At 37.0% G+C, this 26,980-nt stretch overlaps 1 protein-coding gene across 1 annotated transcript; it reads left to right on the forward strand.

Annotated features, from left to right (window-relative positions):
- Window positions 1–784: 784 nt before the first annotated feature.
- LOC141791830 (5-hydroxytryptamine receptor 3A-like) lies at window positions 785–19,851 on the forward strand. Its single transcript, XM_074672488.1, has 12 exons — window positions 785–833; window positions 4,207–4,293; window positions 5,139–5,287; window positions 5,682–5,726; window positions 5,814–5,923; window positions 6,931–7,100; window positions 8,994–9,154; window positions 9,888–10,098; window positions 10,208–10,381; window positions 17,611–17,713; window positions 17,943–18,053; window positions 19,848–19,851. The coding sequence occupies exons 1-12, from the start codon at window positions 785–787 to the stop codon at window positions 19,849–19,851; spliced, it is 1,374 nt and encodes a 457-aa protein (XP_074528589.1).
- The last annotated feature ends 7,129 nt before the right edge of the window (window positions 19,852–26,980 follow it).

A 26,980-nucleotide genomic window follows, 5' to 3' on the forward strand; every position in this document is an offset into this window, starting at 1 on the left:
TAGTCACTGAGATTTTTGATTTAGGGTTATCATTAACTGTAAGTCCTAATCATCACAGTTAAAGGAAATTAATGCTTGAAATGAATAATTTCCCCAAGGTACTCAAATATGATTTTCCAGAGTGAAAAGAGTGAGCTGACTGACTTTCATGGGCTGTCATTTGAAATGATTCATCCAGCAGAGGGGGACAGAGAGCCGGAGCTACGGGACCCTGGTCCTGTGTAGATTCTTGTCATGGAGTAGCAGCTGTGGCCTTATCTTGGGTAGAGTGGACAAGGTGAGGAATCAGTCTGAGTTTGACAAGAATTAGAGATTTAAATACAAAATTGAAAAGTGAAGCATTTAAATCGATATTGAATCGAAATGATAGCAAATCAAGTCACAACCTAACCAATCAAAATTGAACTGTGAGGTTCTTGACAATACCCAGCCCTAATGATACAATATTGAACCGTTGGGTATAACATCCACGGTTCAGTACATGTTTGTGCACAGTGGTATTTTCAGTAGTGTATAGCCCCAGTGCATTATATTTCTCTCCAACTGACTCTGTTTATGCTGTCATATGAGTTGAAGTGCTGGGATGAATAATCACCCAGTCACTTTACAGTGAGTTTAAGGGAAGCTTACAACACTTGGTGTCAGATTTCAAACATTACTTCCATGTTGTGAGCAGTGAGTAGAGGAAGCTTCATCATCTGTGGTGTGATGGTAAACATTAGAGTGACTGTTTGTATATATTGTTTTTACATTTCTCTCCCACTCAGATGGAAACACTTCCAACATGACTGCACAGCTGCAGGCTGCACCATTACCCACGGACGCCTGGGCAGGTAACACATCCTGAAAGTAATTCCCCCAGAGATGGTTCCCATCATGCACACTGAGCTCAGAGAAACACACACACACACACACACACACACACACACACACACACACACACACACACACACACACACACACACACACACACACACACACACACACACACACACACACAAAGACATAACCACCGGGGAGGAGCAGCCATGTGAGGGGGTTGGAGATGTAGGTTTCAGTCACCTCAAGAAATGATCAAAGGTGTCAAATTAAACTGGTTGAAGCACAGAGCCTTGCTCTCAGTAGAGTTAGTTGGACCACCAAGAGTCCACCCAAAGTGCTACCTCACTTTGACACTTCACTGTATGTGGGAGTGAGAGGACACAATAAAATGAAAAAATGTGACACCTGCGGAATTAGTAAATGTCACTCGAGTACTTTTTTTTTTTTTGTAAAAAAAAAAAAAATAATATAAATTCAATCATTGTAACCACAGGTACATGAAAAAAAAAACCCTTAAAAACTTAAAAACAGCTTTTCTAATTATTCTCCTTGTTGTTAGTGTGCAATTTGGAAAAGCCTGAGACAATGTGCTGCAAAATCTGGAAGTTAAGCAACTACAAATCTCTTATTTTGAGTAGAATTTTTTTTATTTTTTTTGCACTAAATTCAATCATGATTCACCACTGTCAGATTTACCTGTTTTATTTCTAGCTCTAAAAGATTATTCTATAATATCTTAAAAATCAGACATGACTTTGGGCTGGTGAATGTGTCTCATATTAATTCTAATAAGAAAAAAAAACACCATGAGACAACATTAAAGATTAATTGACAAATCCTTTTGCACTGATTATATAAAACCACTTTCTGCCAACGCCCAGCTCATAATGGCCTTTCTGTGACCACAACTGGTTCGACTGAAGATGGATGGTGATTTACAGTGACTGATCATAGAACAATCCGAGTAAGTTGAGACCCACCAACAGAGGTCAGTGCTTTTCGTTTTCCCCAGAGTACTGTTGCCTTCAAATTGGGTTGTGTTTATCATGTTCATGAGAGGAGACCCTACTGCCTCTTACCGTATTTACAAAATCCTCGGTCTGTTTTAGCCGTTAGCTTCTGTGAGCTGGCATGTGTAATTACATTTTCAGATACGGTGGTGCCCGTGATATCCAGTTCTGCATCAAAGAATTATGTACTTGGGTATCTGGCAGGGTCCATTGTTAGAAGAGCTAATTCTGCGATTAGAAAGAGCCTATAGCTTGAACCACTTAGCTTGAATGAAGTTCACCACGTATGGGACTGAAAAGGACAATTTCTTACGACTCTTTTTATGAAGCAGTATTTCTGGAGTAATTAAGCTTAAAACTTTTACCTGTTTCACAGCATGGCTGTCTTGATTGATAGGCAGGCACACCATAGACTGTGTAATCCATGGATATGGGTTTCGTGATGTCGCCCATTTATTTTTGCTACAGACTTTTGAAGCCCATTGTCAATGGAGGCCATATTCCAGTTGCTCAACTAAACCTCACTTTGTACATTTTAATATTAGGAAAAGAGGCAGGCCTTTGGCAGAGTTATACAATACAAAAGATATTGAAATTATAAAATTAGGAAGGCACAGTCTTGCTGAACAATAATAATTATAAAATATTCTAATTAAAAACAGCTGTAAAAAGTGAGACTTTAACCTGTGTTTAAAGGAGCTTAGAGTTTCAGCAGATCTGATCTTTCCTGGTAGTTTGTTTAAATATTTTTAGCATAAAAACTGAATGCTACTTCTCCATTTGGTTCTGGCTTTTGAGACTGAAAGCAGACCTATTTCAGATGACCTGGGTGGTCCTAATGGATCCACATTGAATTATTGCACTGACATATTTTGGCCCTTAACTGTCCATTGCTTTATAAACCAGCAGACACATTCTAAAAGTTCCTTACTGACGGACATGAAACCTGTGTAAAGGCCTCAGAACTGGAGTGATGTGATCCACTTTCTTGGTCTAAGTGAGGATTCAAGCAGCGCTCTGAACCACCTCATTGAAAAAATTGAGCTATTATCAGTTAAAATATTCACCCTTGTACAATATGTCCTGCAAGAAAAATAAGCTATTCAGACCCAAGATGCTATTTTAACCAGGTAGTATACGTGTATTGTTGCTGTTACATTTTTTTGGTTTGATGTGTGGCTTCTGCTGCCAGCCTCTCTAAAAACTGCAGTTTCTTTGTTCTGACTGGGGTTTGAACTAAACCACAGGTAGATTGGGTCAGATTTTTCAATATGGCTGCCTCAGAACTCTGGATGTGAAACTAACAGGAAGACATCACAGAGACTTTGACCATGTATCGTACGGACTTTGGTTTTGACACAACTTCTAGAGAGTTCTCTCCTCAGTAAGTGTGCTAAGTGCTTTGGTTTGTTAACACACTGACCTCATTACAAGCCACCAATTGTCAAGCGGCATGGTACTTCCTGGATAATTTGTTGCATCATATATCATATAAAATCTCTTGCCACCCAGCCTTATTAAAGCAGAGATATGGTAACTGCAACACACTTTCCCAGCAACTAAGGGAGGAGAAGAAGCCTTTCTGAAGACTGATTACAGCCATGATGTTTGCAGGGCTTCTCTGTCTATTCATCACCTCAGGTAAGCTAGTGTTACCTGCGGTATGCAGTGACGCAGTCAAATAGGTCTGCAGAAAGATTTTTACTTTATGACCATTCATGGATTTTGTGAATATAACAGATGGGATTATTTGGAGACTTTTTTAGTATACAAACATTTTTGTTTGTAACCCTTTTAAGATTATTTTTTTGAAAATTATTTTATCATATTTTTAATTTTTTTTGTCTTATTTCATTTTACTTGTAGAGTATTTTTTGCCTGCCTTGCTTCCTGCCTGCCTGTCTGCAAGGCAAATTTCCCTCATGGGACAATAAGCTGAAGTTTGGAGAATAAAGTTTTTGTATCTTGTGCTGTTACTGTGGATTATGCTTCATGTTTTATCATCTTATACCAGCATATTGGTTTTGCCAGCTTCCTTTCTTTGTATTATTCTGCTATCAGTGTTTTTTAACCTGTCAATGCATTGTAAAGTGTTTTTTTTTTCTTTCTTTTCTGATTTTTGAATTGAAGACATAAGGTACATGTCACTGTTTTCTGCTGGAAACAAACACCACACCAACTTGGTTACAGTATCTCCACAGTTGGATTCAGATGTGCAATGTGAATACGTGTTACAGTTTGATTTAACAGCATGACTTCCTTCCTTCTGATATTTTATTTTAACATCAGTTTTGATCTCTCTGCTTACACTAATTTAAGCATTTCTTCAAAACCTAAAATGCTAAAAGTAATGAATTCTTTCTCTTTTTGTCAGCTGCTAGCTCCCACAGTAGCTCCATCACTTTAGAGGACGTACTGGAATCTCTGGAGAATGATCTAAAACAGGAAAACTTCACAGAAAGTAAGTACTAGAAGTGGATTTATTCCAAGTAACATACTCACACATTTTTAAAGCACATAGGTTTTTTTTTTATGTATTGAAATTTCACTACCAAACCCTGAATTTTTTTTCATTGCCATTCTTGTCTGAAGTAACTTAAAGATATAAAGAGGGGTGTTCCTACTTCCTTTATTTTAAACATAGATATAAAGTAATGGTGCTGGGTGTTCATTCTAAATGTGTGCAGAGTTTCAAACTTATACATATTCATATGTCGCAAAAAATCCCTGAATCTGTTTGTAAACTGCTCAAAAATGGTCTGTTCTAAAAACGGCACAAGAAAATAGTTTTAACTCTCACAGGTCTCCAGGAGGCTGGCCAAACAGGGGGAAGGGGGTGGAGCAGAGGGATGTTAAAGAGACAGCAGCTAAAGATACATTTTAGTAAGAGAAATAAACAAAAAAATAAAAATGAATACATAAAATAACCCCCCCCTCAAAATTTTAAAAAAATTAAGGTGAAAACTAAAATGTAAATAACAAGTTTTTTGTCCCTTTCTGACTATACGTAGACATATTTTGCAATGTTTTAGTCCTCATTTTTAAAGGCTTATTTAATATCTCAGTTAAAGCTGTGCCCATGTAGGCAAATGCAAACAGACAACAGACCTATAAAGAAATAAACACAAAAGTGTGTGTCAAAAAATAGTTATGTTTATGAAAGTCTCTGACTCCAAACAGTCAATCATTTAATGGAGAAATAGCTGAGAGATTATCACCCAAACAAAGATGCACATGTCACTGATGTCACATCTTCTTTTTCAGGATTTTCAATAATAAAAGCCTAATCTTGGTGTTTTTCTAAAGGTAACTGTACTGAAACCAACTGGGACGTCATCAAGTTCCTGAACCTGACTAAAAATAAAGATCAGCTCGTCTGGACCCGACCTGCCAAAAACTCCAAAACAGCCACGAGAGTCAATCTGGACTTTCTACTCTATGCCATTCTGGGAGTGGTAAGTGGTTGATTTTATTCAAGTTCATAAGTAGTTTATTTTAAAGTAATTCCACATGAACTGAATTTGCACAACAAATGTTACCACTATTTTCTATAGTTGCACGAGTCTGACCTTATGATGAAGAAAAACTGTTGAAAAGCAGCAGTGGTCTGCCTCAGTGTATCCAGCATGCTTTTACTTCAACCATCGACTGTATCAAATAACCCTGGAGCAATAAAACACCTCCCTACCAAACACGTATGCTGGTATATTGGTCAGAATAAAGGATTCAGATACACAGTTTAACTGTGCTTCCTTTTTTTGCTCTTTCTAACAGTCCAAAACTGCAAACTTAGAACAAAAACCTTTAACACCATTTTCTGAAATGTTTTCACATCATTTTTCCCCGTAGAGAGAAAAGGAACAGAAATTTATCTCGTATGTTTGGGTCGATCTGGTGAGTCCACTGTCAACTGTCACTTCATGTTATTCTGGGAGGTCAAAGGTTTCTGTGTTTTAATATTTCCACTGTTTTCTCCTGTAGATCTGGAAACATTATGAACTTCATTGGGACCCTGATAATTTCTGTGGCATCAAAGCAGTTTCTATTCCAACAAGACTACTGTGGCAGCCTGATCTGATTATTGAGGAGAGGTAAGGTCTGATGTGTGTGCATGCTTTCAACCAAAGACAGCTGCAAGGAGACCAACAGGCCAAACTAATATAACCCTAAAATCTATAAAAGTTTGGCCAATAGAAAGAAAAACAGAATTTGATAGTCTAAAAAAGCAACCTATCATATCTGATATCTGAAAAAAAGAAGAAGCTTATTCTAAATTAAAAGAAAGCATCACATTTCAGAATAGTTAGCACCGGAGCATGTTTGTGTTGCATCATCTCATACTTTAATATCACCCTGAAAACTACTTCTTGGAACTCAGGAGACCAGTTTCTAAAGCCTGAAATTAAAACATATAACTTTTGCCTGATATAGGATTTTAGCTGCCTAACACTCTTTCAGTATTGATTTTGGCATAAATGAATGACAAGACAGGACTGATGGCTTGTAAGTTTAGCACCTGGACTCTCCTACTACAGAGCCAAGCTGTTGTAATACAAGCAGAGTGAGGTTCATCTTTCTAATATATGTAAGGCCATTCCCACAACATTATAGAAGTTGGCCGTAATTCAGTGGTGTGCACAGGGGGGTCCCCCTGCAGCCCAATTATTTAAAAAGTGCTTGCTGAAGTACCCTCTTGGGAGCCAAAGTGGGTGTTTAAGTGCCCTACTGGATGGCAAAACACAATATATTGCCCACTTGGGTGTAAAAAAACCACACAAAACTACACCCTTGGGTGGCAAAAAGTCATGCTGTATGTGCCTCTTTTCTTCTTTTCGCGCCTGTACTTCAAAAAGTCTGTGCACACCACTGCTGTAATTACTACAGCAGAGTCATATCCCAAATTTCCGTTCTCTTTCGCCTGGCATCCCAATCACTCTGTATGAAGGTAGATTCATGGAGTAAGGGTTTTAAGTAAGGAACAAAGAGCATTTCATTCGCAAGCACTCTTCCACTCAGAAATCGCAGTTTGTGCTATGCTGCTGTTTGCTGTGTGTGTGTGTGTGTAAAACAACTAAAGTGTTTGTTTGTCTCCACACAGGACTGAGAAGAACAGGGCAGCTGAGAGTCCCTTAGTCCATGTTAACTACAGGGGATGGGTGCTACTCAGGAACGACAGGGTGCTGGTCACCACCTGCAGGATGCAAGTTTACAAGTTTCCTTTCGACTCTCAGAGCTGCACACTCTCCTTCAAGTCTGTCATACATAACTGTAAGATTGGTGGTGGGGATGGCGTGGTTTTGTGTTTTCAGAGTTTGATTTAAGAAAAAAACTGTAAGGAGAAAAAATGTTTCCTTGTCGTGCAGAATAATATGTCTACACACAACTTAGGTTGAAATCCAGGTCACCCATTAACAAGGGGTGTAAAAGTACAGCTATCTGTGCCAAACAGTTTTGGTGCTTTGGGTTTGGTTCAGATGTATACTGTCATAGTGCAGTTTGGACAAAAGCTATGTTTTGACCAGAAGAACTTTACAGAACTACATGCATTTGACCATCAGGACAAAGGTATTAGTGGTAAATTTACCCCTTAAAACAACCATGCCCAGGTGGTAGTACTGTTTGGATGTCCAGGGACCTAGAGAGGCGAGGCCTGCAAGCTAAACGTTTCTGAATGTCACAGCTGTGACAGACTTGGTTCAATAACTCCTGAACAAACTTTTTCTTCTAGCCTGATAGTGTGAATGTGTCTCTATCAGTTCCTGGTGTAACAGTTTAAAGAGTGACCTTGTAAACTGGGGACCTTCAATTGAACGTGTCAGTGGATTCTCTGTTTTCAAAAGAATCACAATCAGAATCAGAATAATTTATTAACGGCCACACAACAGAGTTGGTGGAATTTGTTTTCGGTACAGCACTTCACACTCGACATTCTCCAGTGTCAGTCACTTTGCAGGAACAGCAGAACGTTACAGACACATTGCATTGCAACACATTACAGACATACACACATAAATACAGTTACAGTTAGTCAAGTGACTCATTTAATATCCGTATGGCTATGGGGAAAAAACTGTTTTTAAACCTGTCTGACTTTGATTGCAAGAACCTGTAGCGCCTCGCAGAGGGCATGAGTGTAAATGAATGATGGGCAGGGTGTGTTGGGTCTGACGTGATTTTTATTGCTCGTTGTGTGATGCGTCTTTGATACAGTGTGTCTATGGATGGGAGTGAGTGGCCAGTGATTTTGGATGATTTGTGAATTATCTGCTGTAGTTTTGTGCGTGAGTGACTGTCCAAGTTTCCATACCATACAATTATTGCTGAGGTCAGAATACTTTTAATTATGGCAGTGTAGAACTGAAGAAGAATGTTGCGTCTGACTCGAAACGTTTTGTGCTGTCTGAGGAAAAACAGTCTTTTGTTGTCTTTGTTGTATGTTTCATTTGCGTGTGGTTTCCATTTTAGTGTGTTATTGATGTGTGTCCCAAGGAGTTTAAAGGATTCTGTATTGGAGATATCTTCATTGTTGATAGAAATGGGTGTCTTTGACCTGGGTGAACGGGCAAAATCAATGAAAAGCAGGTGAAATAAAGAAGGAGTCATTAGAAATGGATCCTAGTTTGGTTTTATGACTATATGTCGAATCATCCTCATCATATAACTACTTAAAGATGATCTAAAGCTGTTTAAAAAGGATGCATCTCACTGCAAGTCGTCTATCAGTGGGTTCATTCTTGAGCTAAAACGCGGTTGGTCTCTACTGGCTTCATGCTTTAGATGGAGGAGCTTGAGACTTCTAGAAATGTTTTCGGCTGACTGTCTCCTCTGAAGTGTCAACAAATCAATCTTCAGTGTGTAACGGCACCATTAACGCCAGCACAGGCTGAATATCTTCAATGCTAGCAGGCTAACTGTTGTACTACATACCGCTTATCTTTTCTTTCCATTGTGTCCAAAAAATTTCTAAGCCAGGTTACACTCCTACTGTTAACCAATGTTTTATCAGATTTATCACTTTAATAATTTTCTTTTTATTCGTACTCACCTTTCTTAGATGACCCTGCTTTGAATAATGGTTTTTGTTACCCAGCCAAACATGCAGAACAGTTTTTTATTGCTTAAGAAGGAAACATTAACTGTACTCTGTTGTATTTCACTCAGCCCAACAACTACTGCTAAAAAAAATTGGGAACCAGAGCTACACCACAGAATGGACTCAAGAGATCATGCGGACCCAGTCAGACTGGATTTTCATCAACATCACATCCAGCTCCAAAACTGTGAACAATTTTGACATCACTCAAAGCATGGTAGTTTACACTGTAAGTATTCCACAATATGGACTGAGAGAACAGGGGGCTGATGTTTTAATTGCTCTTTCACTGAAAGTTCTTTTCAGCTGCAGGAACCATCTGTTGTCTTCTTCTGGTCTGGTAGTGTAGTGCAATTTATTTTATCTTTTCTCAATATATATCCCTGACCTGATTTCCACAATCTTCACAGGACCTCAAGCCTCGATTAAAACACATTAAAAAAACAGTGTGCTACAGAACCATTTAGTTCCTGAACTGTAGTTCCTGGAACATGTGGTCCAAAAGCTTATTTAATAATCTAACAATGATTTTACAGTTTCAGTCAGCAGGTTAGCTAAGCATCAAGAATCCCCCACACAGAGCCACAGTGTTGTAATTGCATTGTCTTGTTGAAAAGTAGAAGCTCTACCTTAAAAAAAAAAAAAAAAAAAAAAAAAAAATGGTAGCACACATTGCTCCAAAAGTTGTTTATATTGTTCGCCTTGACTGTGCCTGCCTAGGTGTGTGAGCTACTCTTATTGCAGTCATTAAAACATCCTCATATCCTCAATGATGAATTTAAAAAAAAAAAAATCAGATGGCAGCTGGATGTTCTCTGAGTTTAACTGAAAAGGACAACACAGACACAGTTAAGCAGTATAATGAGTAATTTCCAGGAGATAAGATTGGCAATAGTTTTAACTTTTGTCCTGACAATGTCCAACAAAGTATCACAATCCGACCTTTATATCTTGCTCTGCAGATCAACATGAAGAGGCGATCTGTACTCTACGTTGTCAACTTCATAATACCAGTCCTGTTGTTCCTGGTTCTGGACTTGGCGTCCTTCATGATCTCAGAGAACGGAGGTGAGATGCTCACATTCAAGGTCACCGTACTGCTTGCTGTCACGGTGATGCAGCTCATCCTGAATGATATTCTACCTTCGACCTCAGACAAGATTCCTCTTATTGGTAAGAGAAGAAAAAGAGGCTTAACTTTTCTGATGCTCTTCTTGATAATGGAGTATGCTTTGTGTGAAGCTATGTTCCGACTTTGTTACTGCTTTCTTTTCGTTCTCAGCAATCTACTGTGTTGGCATTTTTGGTTTTATGATGCTGAGCCTCCTGGAAACTGTTTTGGTGATGTACATGATGGAGCAAGATTCTGTACCCAAGGACGACGAGGAAGTTAAACACACTGTTAAACATAGCTTGACTGAGGACTGTGGGGTGAAACAAGGTAAAATCCGCTTCTGTAACACTAAAAAATATTCAGGGAATTCAATAGATACATTAAGAAATCTAGTCAGTAAAGTTGGTCCTGCTTCAGTTACATTTTTAGTTATCTTAGAAATGGAAATTGAATTTTTTCTGCAATGATTTCTAACCATTTACTAATTATTCTGATGTTGCAGAGATACATCAGCTTCTTCACTTTGATGTGCCTGCAGATGAATCAGCCTCAAGACGCCATTCAATGTCCCAAAAGGTCTGGAAAAGACAGCTAAGCCATGAAAAGTGAACATTATGCTAACCTTACAGTATTCATGTTGTAGCTTCTGAATACTGCAACACGTGCTTTTCGTAGCTCATGTAGCTGATGCAGCTCCTGAATGCAGATTAGCTGTCCAATCAGATGAAGCTGTCGCCTTGGTCTGGCATTGGTGTAGCTATTATTAGCTGTAGCTGTAGTAGATGTCACTATAGCAGCGTTAAGTAGATCTTTATGACAAGGGATTTCAAAGTAAAACCAACAGTTCAAAACATGGGTAATATTAACGTAAAGTAGCAAAAGATTGGATGTCTGATAACAAAAATAAATAAATGAATAAATAAAAATAGTGGGATAGTGGAAGATAGTAGGATGTAGCTGGAGAGTGACATATGGTCTGAAGCTTGGCACTTTAGTGATGATTATGGTGAAACTGTTAAAAGCCATAGCAGCTTGGGTCTAACGGGTCCACAGAAGCAGACCCACAGCAACAGCCTTACTAATTGAACTAAAATAGGAAAGGGCTGCCTCTGCAAAAACAGCTGTGCTGTTTCCTGTATTCAGCAAAGTTACAATTAAGAACTCAAAAATATAAAGTTGGTGTAATATTGTGGATTTTTTCTTTTTTCCTGAAAATACATGATAATGTGATACTTGCACATTTTAAGTGTAGTTTTTCTTCTACCCCTCAGTCCTCTCTGGGTGGCTCTATGTTTCAAATACAAAGCCATAAAAAAATAAAAAATACTGAAAAAAGAAAAGGCTGGGAATATTTTTCAGAATATTGGCTTCAGAAAGGCAGACAACAAACTAGACACAGACCAGACACACATGGGAGCTGTGTTCAGTATTACTTCCTGTCCACCCACCTATCACAATCAAGAATATGTCATTTTATTTTTATTTTATTTTATATTTTTATTTTATTTTATATTTATTTATTTATTTATTTATTTCCTTTTCTTCTTCTTCTTCTTCTTCTTCTTCTTCTTCTTCTTCTTCTTCTTCTTCATATTATTATTATTATTATTATTATTATTATTATTAAAATAATAATAATAATAATAATAATAATAATAATAATAATAATAATAATAATAATTATTATTATTATTATTATTATTATTATTATTATTATTATTATTATTATTTGGAATTAAGTTAGTTTAATGATTATCTACTCTTTTGTTATGTCTTGTATTGTATTGTACTGTTGCCATTGCTTGTTTTGGGACAAAAATAAGATGATTCATATCAAGCGGTTTATCCTGCTGAATAAATCTGAATCTAACCACAGTTTCTCAAATGTTTCAGGCTAGCACCACCCAGCTGCTAGAAGAGTCTCATGACTATGACAGAGAGCTGATGGCTGCTTTGACTCGGCTGGGCAGCAAAAAGGATGGAGGAAAGACCGGCTACTGGACCAGAATAGCCATAAAAGTTAACAGAATCTTCTTTGTTTCCTATGTTATAACAGTGGCTCTGTTTTTAGGCTATTTGTCTTACTGTTGGAGCACTTAAGTAATGTAGTTAAAAACAGCTACACAGGTATGACTGAGTCTTTGGGGACCTTAGTATTACAGAGTCTCTGCACTCAGTGGTGTTTAGAAACACGTGGACTCAGGTTACTCCTACAAACATCATGCTATTGTCATATGCAGATTGGAAGCTACAGAACTATAATCATATTGTGCATCGAGCCCACCTGAGCAAACAACATGTGAAACTCGGGCTTGCAGTTATTGTCAGAAAACATAACAAAAAAAGGTTAAACGACAAGTAAGACTTTTTCAAGATCACTTGTAAAATCCTCACGTGGCCTTTAAAGAATAGTTTATTGATGTCAAAATAATGTATGCACAGATGAACAGTTCCTCCATTCCAGGGTCAGTAGCACTACCAGATTAAAATCCTTCCCAAAGAAATAACAAACATAAAACAAAGTATTTAATTTAATTATCAAGTAGCAAATGTTTGCATGCTAATAAAATGCTTATACATATAAACATTTCTATTGAAAGTCAAGTCAGACAAGATGATCAGGTCTCCTGCAAGAGTATAAATGCTAAGTCTTCTTTTTTGTTAGTTCTCCTTCTTCTTGGAGCTTTTGACACATCTTATAGCTTTTAATATTGCTGCCAGTACTGTGACTTCTTGTGCTTTTATTTTCTGTTTCACTAATAAAGAGAGATCTGCTGTTGTTACCTGGATTGTAGAATGGGTTCTAAAGTTATTATATTGATATATTTTTTGCCTCCCAACTTGCATGCTAACTTAACAGTGTTTACCAGTGAGACTGAGCATTGTTTTTGTTGGGATTAATTTCCGCTGTTATTAAGGGGTTTTGACCAATCAGCATCAAGTGTTAAGCACAGCAGGGTGATAGGTAAGAAACCTGGGTTATTAGATGGAATAATTATTATCAGTGCAAGCTGATGCGGTAACTGGCTTTCAACTCTCAACTCTCAGGTCAACTTCCTGTTATGATTTGGGTAAAGCGCAGTGTGGACTTGTCTTTCTCATTCTACACCAGTTTAGAGAGGCTGAGTGACTAACCTCCTACTGTAAGGGATAAGCATATTTGATTATGAAATGTGCTTAGCTGCTCCTGAAATAATCTTGAGAGTGGGATTTTCTGGTCATGTGGAAGTGTTTTCTGCTCTCTGTGTTTGATGACTCATGTTGTACTTCTTGTTTTTATGTGTCTGCATTACTCATGAACAGAATCAAGTCTATTGTAAGGTTTGCACACATGCGTTCATAATAAACTCCAGATATATGCTGTATTAATTATTTATTTAATAACTCTGCAAAGTTATGTTGGACGTGTGATTCTAAAAATAAACTGAATGAAACAACAATCATCTTTCTTTCTTTTTAAAGGAAAGAAAGTAGCCCTGTTGGCCATGGCTGCCTTTTGCAGCAGCCCTCTCTTCTATGTCCGTTTCTTGTAAAATTTTCATCTCTTTTTTGTAATCTTTGTATTTGGAGTGGATCATTACTTTGTATGGCTCATTTTTTGGTCATGAACACCAAACTTTTTGTGGCTTCAGCAATATTTTTAGTACTTCTTTCTTCTGTGTTTGTCTGGAGATTCTACATGTAACCATGGTTGCATTGTTTGTGAACTCAGCTGTTAGCAGCCTGTAGCATGTCAATGCTAACTGGTGCAAGGCCTGATGTGGAAGGCGGTGAGGACAACGAGCTGGTCCTCAGATGTGAGCCAAGAAGTGACGACATGGACCTGTCCTTCCATCCATCGTTATTGGAAACGTAAGATCTATCTTCAATAAGATGGACGAGCTAGCTGTGCTAACTCAGCAACAGAGGAAATACCAGAGGGCAGATTAGCATCATGCTATTCACAGACATGGCTAACGGAGCTAACACCAGACACCAACGCCACTTTGGAAGGGCTTCACCTGCTGTGAGCAGACAGGATCCTGGAGACAGAGATGGAGCATGACTGAAGAAGCTCCTGGACCCTGTGGAGGTGGAGGCTGGCTAAACTGGAGAATGATGGACAAGCTGTCATCATCTATTTTCTTATGGACCTTTTTGCACTTTCTGTACACTTTCTTACTTTTGTTTTCTTGATTGCTGCTGTGATTTCAATTTCATACTTGTCACAATGACAATAAAGTTCTATTCTATTCTATTCTATTCTATTCTATTCTATTCTATTCTATTCTATTCTATTCTATTCCTTTTTTCCCCCCTTCTTTTTCTGTAAGCATGACTACTGTAATAGTTGATCGAGGCTGTCCCCATGTACTGTAAGAGGAAGTTGATTGAAGTTTCATCAGTTGTTCGAAAGTGTTATACTTGCATTAAAGCAAACCGAGCAGCAAGTGTCTCTGTCTAGTACTCTAGGAGTTCAAAAATCCTGACCAGCTGAAATCTGATGTCTTTACACACATCAGGAGAATCTCGCATCTCTAATAACAATTTAGAGATAAACATAAAAATTCTGTTGTTTAAGAAACCATTGAGGCACAACTGTATAACACATGTTTAACATTTTGTTGGGTATCAGTATGATACAAACTGCTCCTGTAAGTTTCATTAAAGGGTTAGTTAACACCATCTAGTGGTCTGATGGTAAAGCTGCATCAGTGAGCTCTCTGACAAGACCTGGTTTCTGAAACAGGTTGGACTTGATCTGACGTCACTCTGAAGTTAAAAGGATATAACAGCATTCTCCAGTCACACGCACAAAGACACTGGAACTGATGAAAGACAAACAAGCAGCTCCGTCTGTCCGCACATGAAGGTGGAGAGTGATTGTAAACTGACTTGCAATCACTTCAGCAGGTGAGAATCCTTCCAGAGAAATGTCTGATGACTGGAGTCACTGTACTTATGATGTGCTAGATCACTGCTGAACTTGAGAAATGTTTTTGTCTGCTGATTGGCTGTTTTGAAGTATGTAATAAAATTTCTCTTTGAGTTAAAGATCTGTGATTTTATAAAGATTTACCCATTCTCCAGTTCGTGTTTGTGGTGGAGAGTCAGCAGTTTGATTTTTAATTTGAGTCACACCATCATGGAAAATGCAGGGAGTGTCTGAACTGGTCTGACAGCCTGGATACAACTAGCTCAGGTGCTTTTAATTATTAACTGGTTGAAATCTGAAGTGAAACGCTGAATGAAGAGATCAACGGTCAAATCAAATATCCTCCAACACTTAGCCCATTTAAGTTTCTCAGAGGACCCTTAAACACTGTCCCAGAGACTTTGGATCCTGAGATTGTATTGGAAGTAGCCATCAGAAGATGGGTACACTGTGGTCATAAAGGGATGGACATGGTCAACAACAAGACTCAGGTAGGCTGTGGACTTTAAACCATGCTCAGTTGGTACTAAGGGGCCCAAAGTGAGACATGAAAATATCCCCCACACCATTACACCAGCACCAGCAGCCTGAACTGTTGATACAAGGCAGGATGGATCCATGCTTTCATGTTGTTGACGCCAAATTCTGACCCTACCGTCTGAATGTGGAGCAGAAATCCAGACTCATCAGACCAGGCAACGTTTTTCCAATCTTCTATTGTCCAGTTTTGGTGTTGCTGTGTGAATTGTAGCCTCAGTTTTCCTGTTCTTAGCTGACAGGAGGGTCACCTGGTATGGTCTTCTGCTGCTGTAGCCCATCTGCCTCAAGGCTGAACATGTTGTGTGTTCAGAGATGCTCTTCTGCAGACCTCGGTTGTAACCAGTGGTTATTTGAGTTACTGTTGTCTTTTTGTCGTCTCCAACCAGTCTGTCCATTCTCCTCTGACCTCTGGCATCAACAAGACATTTAGTCCCTGGGAACTGCTGCTCACTGGAAACTTTCTCTTTCTGGGACCATTTGAGATAGCTGCTGGTGAAAATCCCAATAGATCAACCATGCCATGTTCAAAGCCCCTTGCATTCTTCTCCATCCTGATGCTCATTTTGAACTTTTTGAGCAGCATGTTGAGCAGCTTGTCTTTGCCATTTCTGTTTGATTAAATGCACTGAGATCAGAGTTGGGGTCCGTTACTCAAAAAAGTAAAGAGTTACCCGTTACTCGTTACTATTGAAAAAAGTAGTGCCTTACACTACTTGATTACTCCATGGAAATAGTAAAGAAGTTACACTACTCGTTACACTACTTTATCCCCCTGATACATCTTTATATGCTTCAAGAGATTCGCGGTTGTGTTCCATGCAGTATTCAGCCTCTTATTTCCTGGGCATAACTTGCATTTTACGGTCACGCTCTTCTCCTTCTGCTCTACAAAATCCAAATAATGTGCACATGAACTGTCACAGTAAAATTGGTTACATTATTAAAATCTGTACCCCACTGACAACACTGCACTCCCTCCTACTGTAAATGCCCCTTTTAAAGGATAAGTTCAGTTTATACAGCTTTTACATTGTTTATAGAATGAAGTAAAACAAAATACTCACCCAGAAGGTTTTCCTGATCCAAGCAGTGCTTCTGGAGATATTTAGATCCAAAATCGTGCAGCCGACGTCCGTATAATGGGATCCATCAGGGCATAGACAGCACCGCTCCTAAAACTGCATTAATCGTCCAAAAACTCGTGTTTTTCACCAATATTCCATCATAGTCCGCTCTGGGTTAGATATCGCTGATCTGCTGAAGTCTGTGTCACTCCTGACAGCACTGTGTGGCTGTACTGACCTCTGAACTGACGAAGACTTTGTTTATATTTGTCCCTCAAAGCATGCGCAGGAATTTCTGGAGAGCTGACTCCTTTCTTTGAGGGGCAAATGTAAACAAAGTCTTTGTCAGTTCAGAGGTCAGTACAGCCACACAGCGCTGTCTGGAGTGACACAGACTGCAACAGAGCACTAACTTGGAGCGGACCATGATAGAATATTGGTGAAAAACACAAGTTTTTGGACGATTAATGCCGTTTTAGGAGCGGTGCTGTCTATGCCCCAATGGATCCCATTATACGGACGTCCGCTATATAAACCGAAATTATCCTTTAAAAGGGGCATTTACAGTAGGAGGAAATACAGTGTTGTCAGTGGGGCACAGATTTATATAAGGCAACCAATTTTACTGTGACAGTTCCATCATTTGCAGTCATTGTAAAAGTAACGATCGTGGCGTTTCATTTGTAACGCTAGTTTAACTACTAATCTAGGAGGAGTAGTGCCGTTACACTACTCGTTCCTATCAAAAGTAATTTAACTACTTGTAAGGTTTGTTACTTGTACTTATATACCCAACTCTGATTGAGATGCTGCCATGTGATTGGCTGATTTGGTATTTACGTTGACGAGCAGTTGGACAGGTGTATCAAAGTGGCTAATGAGTGTACTATTACGTTCGCCATAATGTATATATGGAAGAGTCTTGGGGGCTGTGTGTCACATTCTGGGATCATCAGATATTAAACATTTGTGTCACGTTTGTGAGAGGAAGCAGAAATAATGTGTGACCTGAAGTGTGTCCCAATGAACATGTTGTTGTGTTTTTTGTGAAGGTGGGGGCTTTGCTATGAATCAGTGTGAAGACAGCCAGCAGGGAGCCCCTTCCTCTGAAGTCACTCCTTGCGGGGGACATGAGAACCAGAGCAAATCTCAGAGGTGAGATGTGGATTTCAAACTGTCAGTGATTCCTCTGGTTGTCAGAGCTCACACATCACTGCACCACTCCCATCATTCAAAGACCGACATGAGTTTGATTATCCAAAGTTATAATCACACATTAATTTATCAGAATCAAAACACCTGAGATGTTTTTGTTGTTGAGTTTCAGCAGCACTCAAACCTTCAGTGTTCATCTTTATTTATCAGTGTTTGTTCATTCTGTTAGACCTAAACATGAGAGACCAGGCTCTACTGGACATGGAAAGTCCCTGAGGAGTGAGCTGTCAATTGATCGATTTATTGACTTCAGAGATGAAGACATTTGTGATGGTGAAAGGTAAGATTCAAACTGAACTCTTCTTCTTGTTTTGTCTAAATATTAGATCCTAACTGTGATTGCTATTTTCTCTGTGGGGGTAAACAGTTTTCAGTCTTTGTGTAAAGTCCACCAGGATACAGCAACAGTAAACAAGACAGGAGGCAGATCTAACTGTATTAACCATGGATCTCAATGTGTGTTCTGTGTTTGTAAGAGGATTCAGCATTGTTTTTACCAGAATCTATGAAATCTACCACCTGTGTGTCATATTATATTCACTCCATGATATCATATGTGTTCCACGGAGTTCATCTGCAAATCTGAGCTTCCCATTGGTCAGCTTTCCCGGCAGCATCAAACACAGCTGGACTCCGTATTAATGGTGTGCTCTTACTGAGAATCAGACACTTACTCAGTCTGTGTCTTTTTTCTTTCTGGGAATGAGAGTTGCTGCTTACAGCGTCAAGCTTCATTTGTTTTCGTTTCAGACTCTACCGTCATCTGTGCAAGATCTTGGTGAAAAATCAATGCAACACTGGATGGAAATAAATCTTGTGACATTGCACAAGCTTATTGAAACAATGCCAAAGCAAATGAGTGGCATTATCAAAGCTAAGGGTGGTCCAATGAAAAATTTAAATGATTGATTAAGTAATTTTTCTTTTGGTGAGGCAGTGTAGTAGAGAAGCACTGAAATGCCTTCCAAAATTAAAAACTATACACAAATGTATATCTTATCTACTGTTGAAAGTATATCAAAAAAGGTCTACATTTTATATAAAATTATGCAAAAGAAATTGTTTGATTTAATTTCCACAATAATCTCTGGTTAAAAAAAAACCCAGGGTGGCAAAACCAGGATGATGATGGTACCAGTGGTAGCAGTCTTATCTAGGAAACAGAAGTCTGTGCACAGCGGTGTAGTTTATATATATATATATATATATATATATATATATATATATATATATATATATATATATATATATATATATATATATATATATATATATATATATATATAATGTGCAGACCATGACATTGCTGAAACAAAACCAAAAACTCACTCATCTAGAATAAAGTTGTCCCCTTTGCTACTCTAGCTTTCAAGATTTCTTATTCCTCCCTACTCACCACCACTTATTTATGAATACTTTAATTGCAGAGGTGTCAAAATTATTCACATTCATTACTCAAGTAGAAGTATAGATACTAGGGTTCAAAAAGACTTCTGTAGAAGTTGAAGTATCAACTCAAGCTTTTTACTTTAGCAGAAGTGTGAAAGTACTTGTTTCAAAACTACTCTAAATATAAATAAAGTAACTTAAATGGGGAAATGCCATTAAGGTCAAAAGATTTGGCTGTGCCACAGGGGCCTATAGTTCATACAGTTCACCTGCACTCCTGAGTCTTTGCCACGGACATCTTTAAACTATGCTGCATAGGTCTTTTATGTTGTTGCTGAAGTGTGGCATGATTTGTTTCATGTGCAGGTGTAATGGGTCATGTACAAACCAACAGGGTGTTGGAATGGTTTTACGTTTATTCATCTCACCTATCCACAATTAAATTCACTCTTTCTAGATGGCGCGTTTTCAGTGATTTTAGGATAGGTTTTTAACTTTTTTTTGGTGTGTGACTTTTTGAACAATGATGTGGCTATTTTTTTTTAATGTGCGAAGTTAAAAGTACAGATATCTGCCTGAAAATGTAAGGAGTAGAAGTAAAAATGCTAAAAATTTAATGGATTAAAGGTTCATCAGTGGTGTGTGGGGGGCTGTATGTTTTTTCCTTGTCTCTGTCCGTCTCCAGGTGAACTGGTTAACAAACACCAAGGCTGACCTGAGATTTTAGAAGCTCCCAACAGTATGGAGTAGTGCCTCCTGCTGGACTAAAATGAGACTGCTGGTGTTCAGTGAGTGAACAACAAACAACAAAAACTGAAACTGTAACTGCGTCATTTTCCAAATGAAATAAAGATATTTTTTTTCACAAGTTTCCTTTTGTCTATTTTAATGTAAGATTTAAACAGAGGATGTTTACACCCCTATACTCTTTTCTATCAGTGGTTCGAATGAAGAGCTTAATGTATGGCAGAGACCAAGAAAAAAGCCTGGGATGAATGGATGGGAAAGCCTCTGCGTTAAGTTTTTTTTTTTTCTTTAGTCTGGAATCCACATCGCCACAATGCAAATATGAAAACTAAAGTGAGAAGTAAAAGCTGCTGGTTTGATAGCCAAATGGATTTTCCCACAGGCCACTAATATTAGAAGGGGATTGGATTTCCTGAAAGCTCTTCTCTACTGGGTGTGTTCAATCATTAAGCAAATGAGATATCTCTCATCATTGAATCAAACATTTGCAGAGACCAGGAAGAACCAGCAATGCTTACTGAAGACACAAATCTCTGATGATGCTTGGAGGTTTCCTTTTGACTCTCCTCCTCACAGGTAAGTGACACAAATTCAGTGTGATGCATGCAGGTATCATGAAATAAATACTTCAAGTTGTAAATATTTTTAATTACCACTGAACATCACTGGAGCTACTCGTACAGTCGCAGCCAAATGAGTTGATTCGGGGGAAATTAAAGCGTTTTGTGGTTGGCAGATTGAAAGTTGACTCCCAATATCTGAGATGCAGCTCTTTGAGAATTGCACATCTTTTAATATGTTGGGATTTGTTTGGCCAAGTTTCCCAAAGAGGAGAGACTGTAACTGTCAAGAGGACTCTAAGGTTTCATGTATACACACCTGATCAAAATTTTAAGACCAGTTGAAAAATTGCACAAATTTACATTTGGATCTGTTGGATCTTTAAAAAGTTTCTAAGAAGAGGTTGAGAATGCAAAAAGAAGAAAAGGGACTGTGACAAAAAAAAAAGAGAAAAAAAAATCTGCACAACAATGTGGATTCTATGTCATTTTCTGTCCGGTGTTCACACTTCATGACCTCCTCAGAACAAAGGTTAAAAATATTTCTCTTTTTGACTGTGGTTGGATTGTTGAGCTGTATAAGCGAGACTTTTTGCAACACAACACCGTGTTGCAAAATGACACCAACAGTCATTTTTAATTTCTTAAAGATCCCGAGGGATATGGACCAAAAAAGTTGATCCTTGGCACCTAGATACAGACAGTCTGCTAACCTTCTAGACACTGAACTATGCTGCAAACTGAGTTTATGTAGTTTGATTGTTGTCACATTTCAAACAATAGCGAAAAATTGCTAATAAAAACACTACTTCGCTGCTTTGAATTCTGGGGGAAAAAATGTCTAAAACCAAGAAAAGTAGTGTTTAGAAGAAGATCTGCTCTCCATTCATTTGTTTCCAAAACAAGTACACTCAAAAAAATAATTGTACCAAAAACCCTGACTTTAAGTAATTTAATCACATGTAAATTTTCCATGTATTTTAATTACATTAGTTCAAAGTTAAATAATGTATTTAAAGTAATTCTTCAGAACTAAGTTGGGAGAAATTGAATAAATTAAGTAACTTAGTCACGTTAAATTGAATTGAAGTAATCCAAACTTTCACATAAGGCTTATGTGCTTTTTTTAATTATCAAATGTAAACTTCAGTTGATCTTTTACATAACCTTTATGTAATTACCAAATGTAAACTTCAGTTGATCTTTCACTTAACTTTAATTTGTTTATTTATATTTACATTAACCTATTAAATTTGATTTTAAACTATTTATTAAAATACATAACTGTATTTTTATCTCTTAATAATCACAAACAAGATTGCTTTACCATATCAGAAACTTTATTGCCCTATCAAGTCAAACATGGGCAACACTGACTTTAAAACTTTAAATATAATGGGTTTTGGCAATCAAAAAGACCCGTTGCCAAGACCACATACTTTAAGTTTTTAAGTAGGGATGTACAACATCAGTATTGGCAGACATGAGCTCAAAAAGTATATGGATATGCAGATATATGAACATGCAGCAGATATGAACATTGTGAGAGAGTAGGTGAAACGAACAGACCCACATCAGCTGAATTCTTTTTCTTTGTTCATCCACATTCCTTGAATTTTTATGTTGCTTAAGTACCTACTTAAATTTTAGATTTGCATCACATATCAGTACCATTTAAAAGTAGTGCACTTTCCTTAACTTAACAAGGCACAGGATTTTAAGAATAGAATGATTATTTTTTTAACTTCAATATAAAAGCAAAAACTATGAAATCTGGTCTGTAACCTGCATTTCTTCATAAATACCATGACTAAGTGCGAGGCACACGTTACCACATGTGCATGCAACTGACATTGTCTCACACTCTATGAGACCTTACAAAATAGCCAAGTCATCCCCAAACTTAAACCAGGGTGACCTTTGCACATAAAATACATTATACATCTATCATTGATGAACAAGTTTTAGAAATATATAAATTACCACTACAAATGAATACATTTCTATGTTAGGTTTGAAAACTTTTGTAAACAGTAGTGCTGACAATGAAAAAATCTTAAACCTACAGGATCACAAATTGAACATGAGAGAACTGAAAGTTCACAATACCCATAACATTAAACAAGGCAAAACAGAGAATGAGACAGAGCAGTTTACTCTGCTAGATACGATGCTTAACTAACAGAAAAGATTACTGGTCATGAATTTCACGGTAAACGAGTATGTTTTAAACCACCCTGACTGATGTCATGTCCAACTGGCTTGAGTCTATTCAGTCTTGACCCAGTTTATCGAAGCATCTTAAACTTCAGTCCTTGGAACTTTGGGAACAGTTCATCGATCAAGCTTCCATTTTTCTAAGAATGTGAATGTCTGTTTTAGTGTAGACACCCACAGTTGAATGAGTAAGTGATGTAGAACAGCATGGCTTCCATTTTCCATCTCAAATTAACAGGGTAACGGGCATCAATGTCCAACTGGCGCAAGAGTCTGTCCAACCATTTACCTGCTCACTGAAGCATTTTAATTTTCAGTCCTTGGACCTTTGGGGACAGTTTATTACTGTCAAGATTCATCAGTACCTTCTGGAAGAATTCAAATGTGTGTCTGAGTTGTTGAGGATAGCTCAGGTTCAGTGAGTAGATGAGGCCAAACAACATGGTCCATCCAAAGGCAACGCTTTTTAGGTTTCTCAGCAGTCCCACTCCCTCTATCACCACTTGAACGTCTTCTGGCTCATCCTCCTCATCACTCTCCTTCCGGATCACAAAGAGTCCCATGGTGGTCTGTGCCATCTCTCTTTCAGCATCCTCAAAATTCACATTCTATAAATTGAAAGACACAAGATATGAACTGGTGTTTAAAAAAAATCCAAAAGGAGTCTTAAAGCTAAATACCAAATGTGAACACTTACCAAATACTCTTTGATAAGAGAACTGCTGTCCTCATTCAAGTAGACAGAAAGGCTCCTAATGATTGCATCCCTCTTGAAATGAATGTCCTCACTCTAAAGAAAAAAGGTTTTATATATTAATAGTACAAGATTGTAGTCCAGGACACCAAAACTGTTGCCAAACTGTTGGTAGAAAGAAGAAGACGAAGAAGAAGACGAAGAAGACGAAGAAGAAGACGAAGAAGAAGACGAAGAAGAAGACGAAGAAGAAGACAAAGAAAAAGACTAAGAAGAAGACGAAGAAGACTAAGAAGAAGACCAAGAAGAAGACAAAGAAGACCAAGAAGAAGAAGAAGAAGAAGAAGAAGAAGAAGAAGAAGTGGATCTTAGTAGAATCTCTAAAAAAAAATCATATAAAGATTTACTGTGACTCATTGAAGCAAATATAAATGAAAAAAATAAATAAAAATAAATGAATAAATTTTCAAGTTTAGAAACAAATCTTCAAATTGGTTTTGTGTAAAAACATTTACAATATTTTAACTACGTAGCGTGATACACTTGCCTTAGCTGTGGGAGCCATGAGGAGACGAATCTTTCTCCCAGCTGCACCGCCCTCATTAGGTTTGGTGTGAATTTGTCGAGCTGTGCCAAGAATTTTGCTTGAAGCGGCACAGTTGTTATTCGCATGAATTCTGCGTTGATCTGAAAGAATAACAAAAGGACATTAAGTTATTTACATGGGAAATGTAGACAACTGATGAGAATAACTTACATCACTGTAATAGACACACACTGGACACCAAGAGGAAACTTGGCATTTTCCTATTATCCAGACTAAACTGCAATCAAAAATAATATCACAAAAAAGACACATTTTTCAGTAAATTGTTATAATATATGTTGTAGATAATTAAAGATAAGTTGCATTTGTGAATAGCAAGTCAAATGTGTTACTCATTTGCTACAATTTTTGTGTATTCAAAATTAAAATGTATCTGTGAACCCTCTTCTTTTTTATCATTCGGTAAGCAAACATTCAGTAATATAAAAATTTTACATAAGATAAATCTGGGTACAACTGTAAATTATAGATTAAGGAAAAAACTTCTGTTGATGACATAACCTTTCCTCAGAGTATAAAGTAAATTCATAGGACTGTTCCATGATTTAAAAAACCTTTTGTAAAAATCAACAAATACTTACTTCGTTCATTGCAAACAGGGCAGGCCATCTATTCAGGAACTCAGATACCACAGGCGCTCCCTGGACTATCTCCTGCCGTCTGTAAGAGAAGGTCTTCTGCATTTTCTCTCTGACCACTGCATCATTGTTTTTCTTTTTGACCTCAGTCAGAAGAGCTATCCTTTCATCCTCAAGACTTTCTTGTGTTTCACCACTTGGGAAGGATGGGAGAAAGTTAACCTCAGCTTTTCGTGGTTTTTTGATGTTAGCAGCTGCTTTCTCTTGACCTTTGCGCTGGTTCTTTAAGGAGTTGACACTGACTTCAGGATGTCCAATCCTGTGTAGTTTGGTTCGAAAATTTGCAACCTTGGTCTTCAGATACTGTTTCCATCCCTCATGGCCGGCGCGAGTCCCTCTTTCTTTAAGGCATGGATGGTAATGAACTAACATCTCAGCAGCCTCTTCAATTTGGGAATCACTGGGGTATGCTGTGTATTTGAAGATCTCTTCAGCCATGCCTTCAAGGATGTCCATTCGTAGCTTTGGTGAAGGTACAAGAAGAGTTCCAGTTGCTTTGCATTCTGCATTTGCTCTCTGAAGTTGTATTTCAGCACAATATGAAAAGCGAGGAACAATGAAGACTGGAGGCCAAGAACATGTTCTTGATTCTGGTGCTTGATCTAAAATAATAGTGTCTGCACTGCTCATTGAATGCTCAGAAGAACCACCATCTTGATAAAATAATGGAGAGCTGAGAGGGTCTGCAGAAGTTGATCCTGAGGCCACAGAGCTACGAGGGGAAGTGGGAGAAGTTAATGGTGTGCTTGCACTAAAGGGTGGTGTCCCGGGAGTGCTGGGGCTAGTTTCCTCACAGGAGAAATATATGACCTTTAAAGTGTCCCTGTCTTTTATTTCACTGGTTGATGTAACATTGACATATTCATTGTCAAAGTCTGTGTCCTTGTATTGGAGTCTGAATGGCTGGGTAAGTCCAAAGGCAGTTTTTATCTCAAGGACTAGCTGGTCTACAGATGAGGGTATCCCAGACATCAGAGTGAGTTTTCTGGCGTCATCTCCACCACAAACAATTCTCAGGTAAGCAGGGCCAGACATCTGTAAAAAATATCACAGACAAATTAATTTTTACTGTAAATATTTACATTTTATTATTTTTTTTAAATCACCGACAAATTAATTTTTACTGTAAATATTTACATTGTATTTTATTTTAAATCACTGAAAAATTAATGTCTACCGTAAATAAAAATATCTATATTTTAATATTTGTTAAAAAAAATCACTGAAAAATTATTTTACAGTAAATATGTATATATATATTTTTTTAAATCACGGACAAATTAATTTTTGCTGTAAATATTTATATTTCATTTTTTCAAAATCCCTATCAAAATAATTTATTATAAATATTTACATTTCAATTTTTTTTTTTAAACCACTGACATAATTTTCTTCTGTAAATAAACAATTTAAATTCTCTTAAAAAAAAAATCAGACAAATTCATTTTTTACTGTAAATAAATATGTATTAACATTTTAATATCTTTTTTAAAAATCACCTACAAATTAATTTCTACTGTTAAAAAATATTTGTATAATATTTTTGTGAAAAAATCACAAATTATTTTACTGTAAATATTTATATTTTAATTTTTTTTAATCAAGACAAATTAATTTCTACCGTAAATATTTTAATTAAAAAAAAAATCACTGACATATTTTATACTGTAAAGAAATATTTATATTTTAATAATTAAAAAAAAAAATCAGACAAATTAATTTCTACTGTAAATATATATATATATATATATATATATATATATATATATATATATATATATATATATATATATATATATATATACAAATATATATACATATATATATACATATGTTTTAATTCTTTTAGAAAAAATCACAGACTAAATTTTACCATAAACATTTTATATATATCTATATCTATATCTATATCTATATATATATATATATATATATATATATATATATATATATATATATATTTTTTTTAATCACTGACAAATTAATATCTACTGCAAATAAATATTTATATTTTAACATTTTTTTTAAAAAATCACTGACAAATTTATTTTTTGCTGTAAATAAATATTCGAATTTGCTTCTGGGTTACCTGGCTCATAAGCTACTAATAACCTATGGTATCAGGCCTAAAAAAAAAACTAAAAACATCAGTTGATCCCTTGCATGGACCATCTTCCTTGCCCATTTTTTTTAAATACAACAAAATATCAGTTGATCATTAGTAGTAACATTCTTAAAGCTCACACAGCACCATGTCATTTTCTACCGTGGTTTGTGAGTCAATTATCATAACCCCTTTTCAATAAACGCACACAAACAAAATTTGATATGATTTTTTTCACATTAGCTTCTCAC

Source organism: Halichoeres trimaculatus, unplaced genomic scaffold (genome assembly GCF_033239565.1).
Source record: "Halichoeres trimaculatus isolate MK-OKI-2021-1 unplaced genomic scaffold, fHalTri1.1 fHalTri1_scaffold_6, whole genome shotgun sequence".
Lineage (NCBI taxonomy): Eukaryota > Metazoa > Chordata > Actinopteri > Labriformes > Labridae > Halichoeres > Halichoeres trimaculatus.

Excerpts from the sequence above, each read along its gene's own strand:
- LOC141791830 (XM_074672488.1), top strand. The coding sequence starts at position 785 with ATGACTGCACAGCTGCAGGCTGCACCATTACCCACGGACGCCTGGGCA. Across the intron at positions 4,294-5,138 it reads ACAGGAAAACTTCACAGAAA|GTAACTGTACTGAAACCAAC; the intron begins GTAAGTACTAGA and ends GTTTTTCTAAAG. Across the intron at positions 5,288-5,681 it reads TCTATGCCATTCTGGGAGTG|AGAGAAAAGGAACAGAAATT; the intron begins GTAAGTGGTTGA and ends TTTTCCCCGTAG.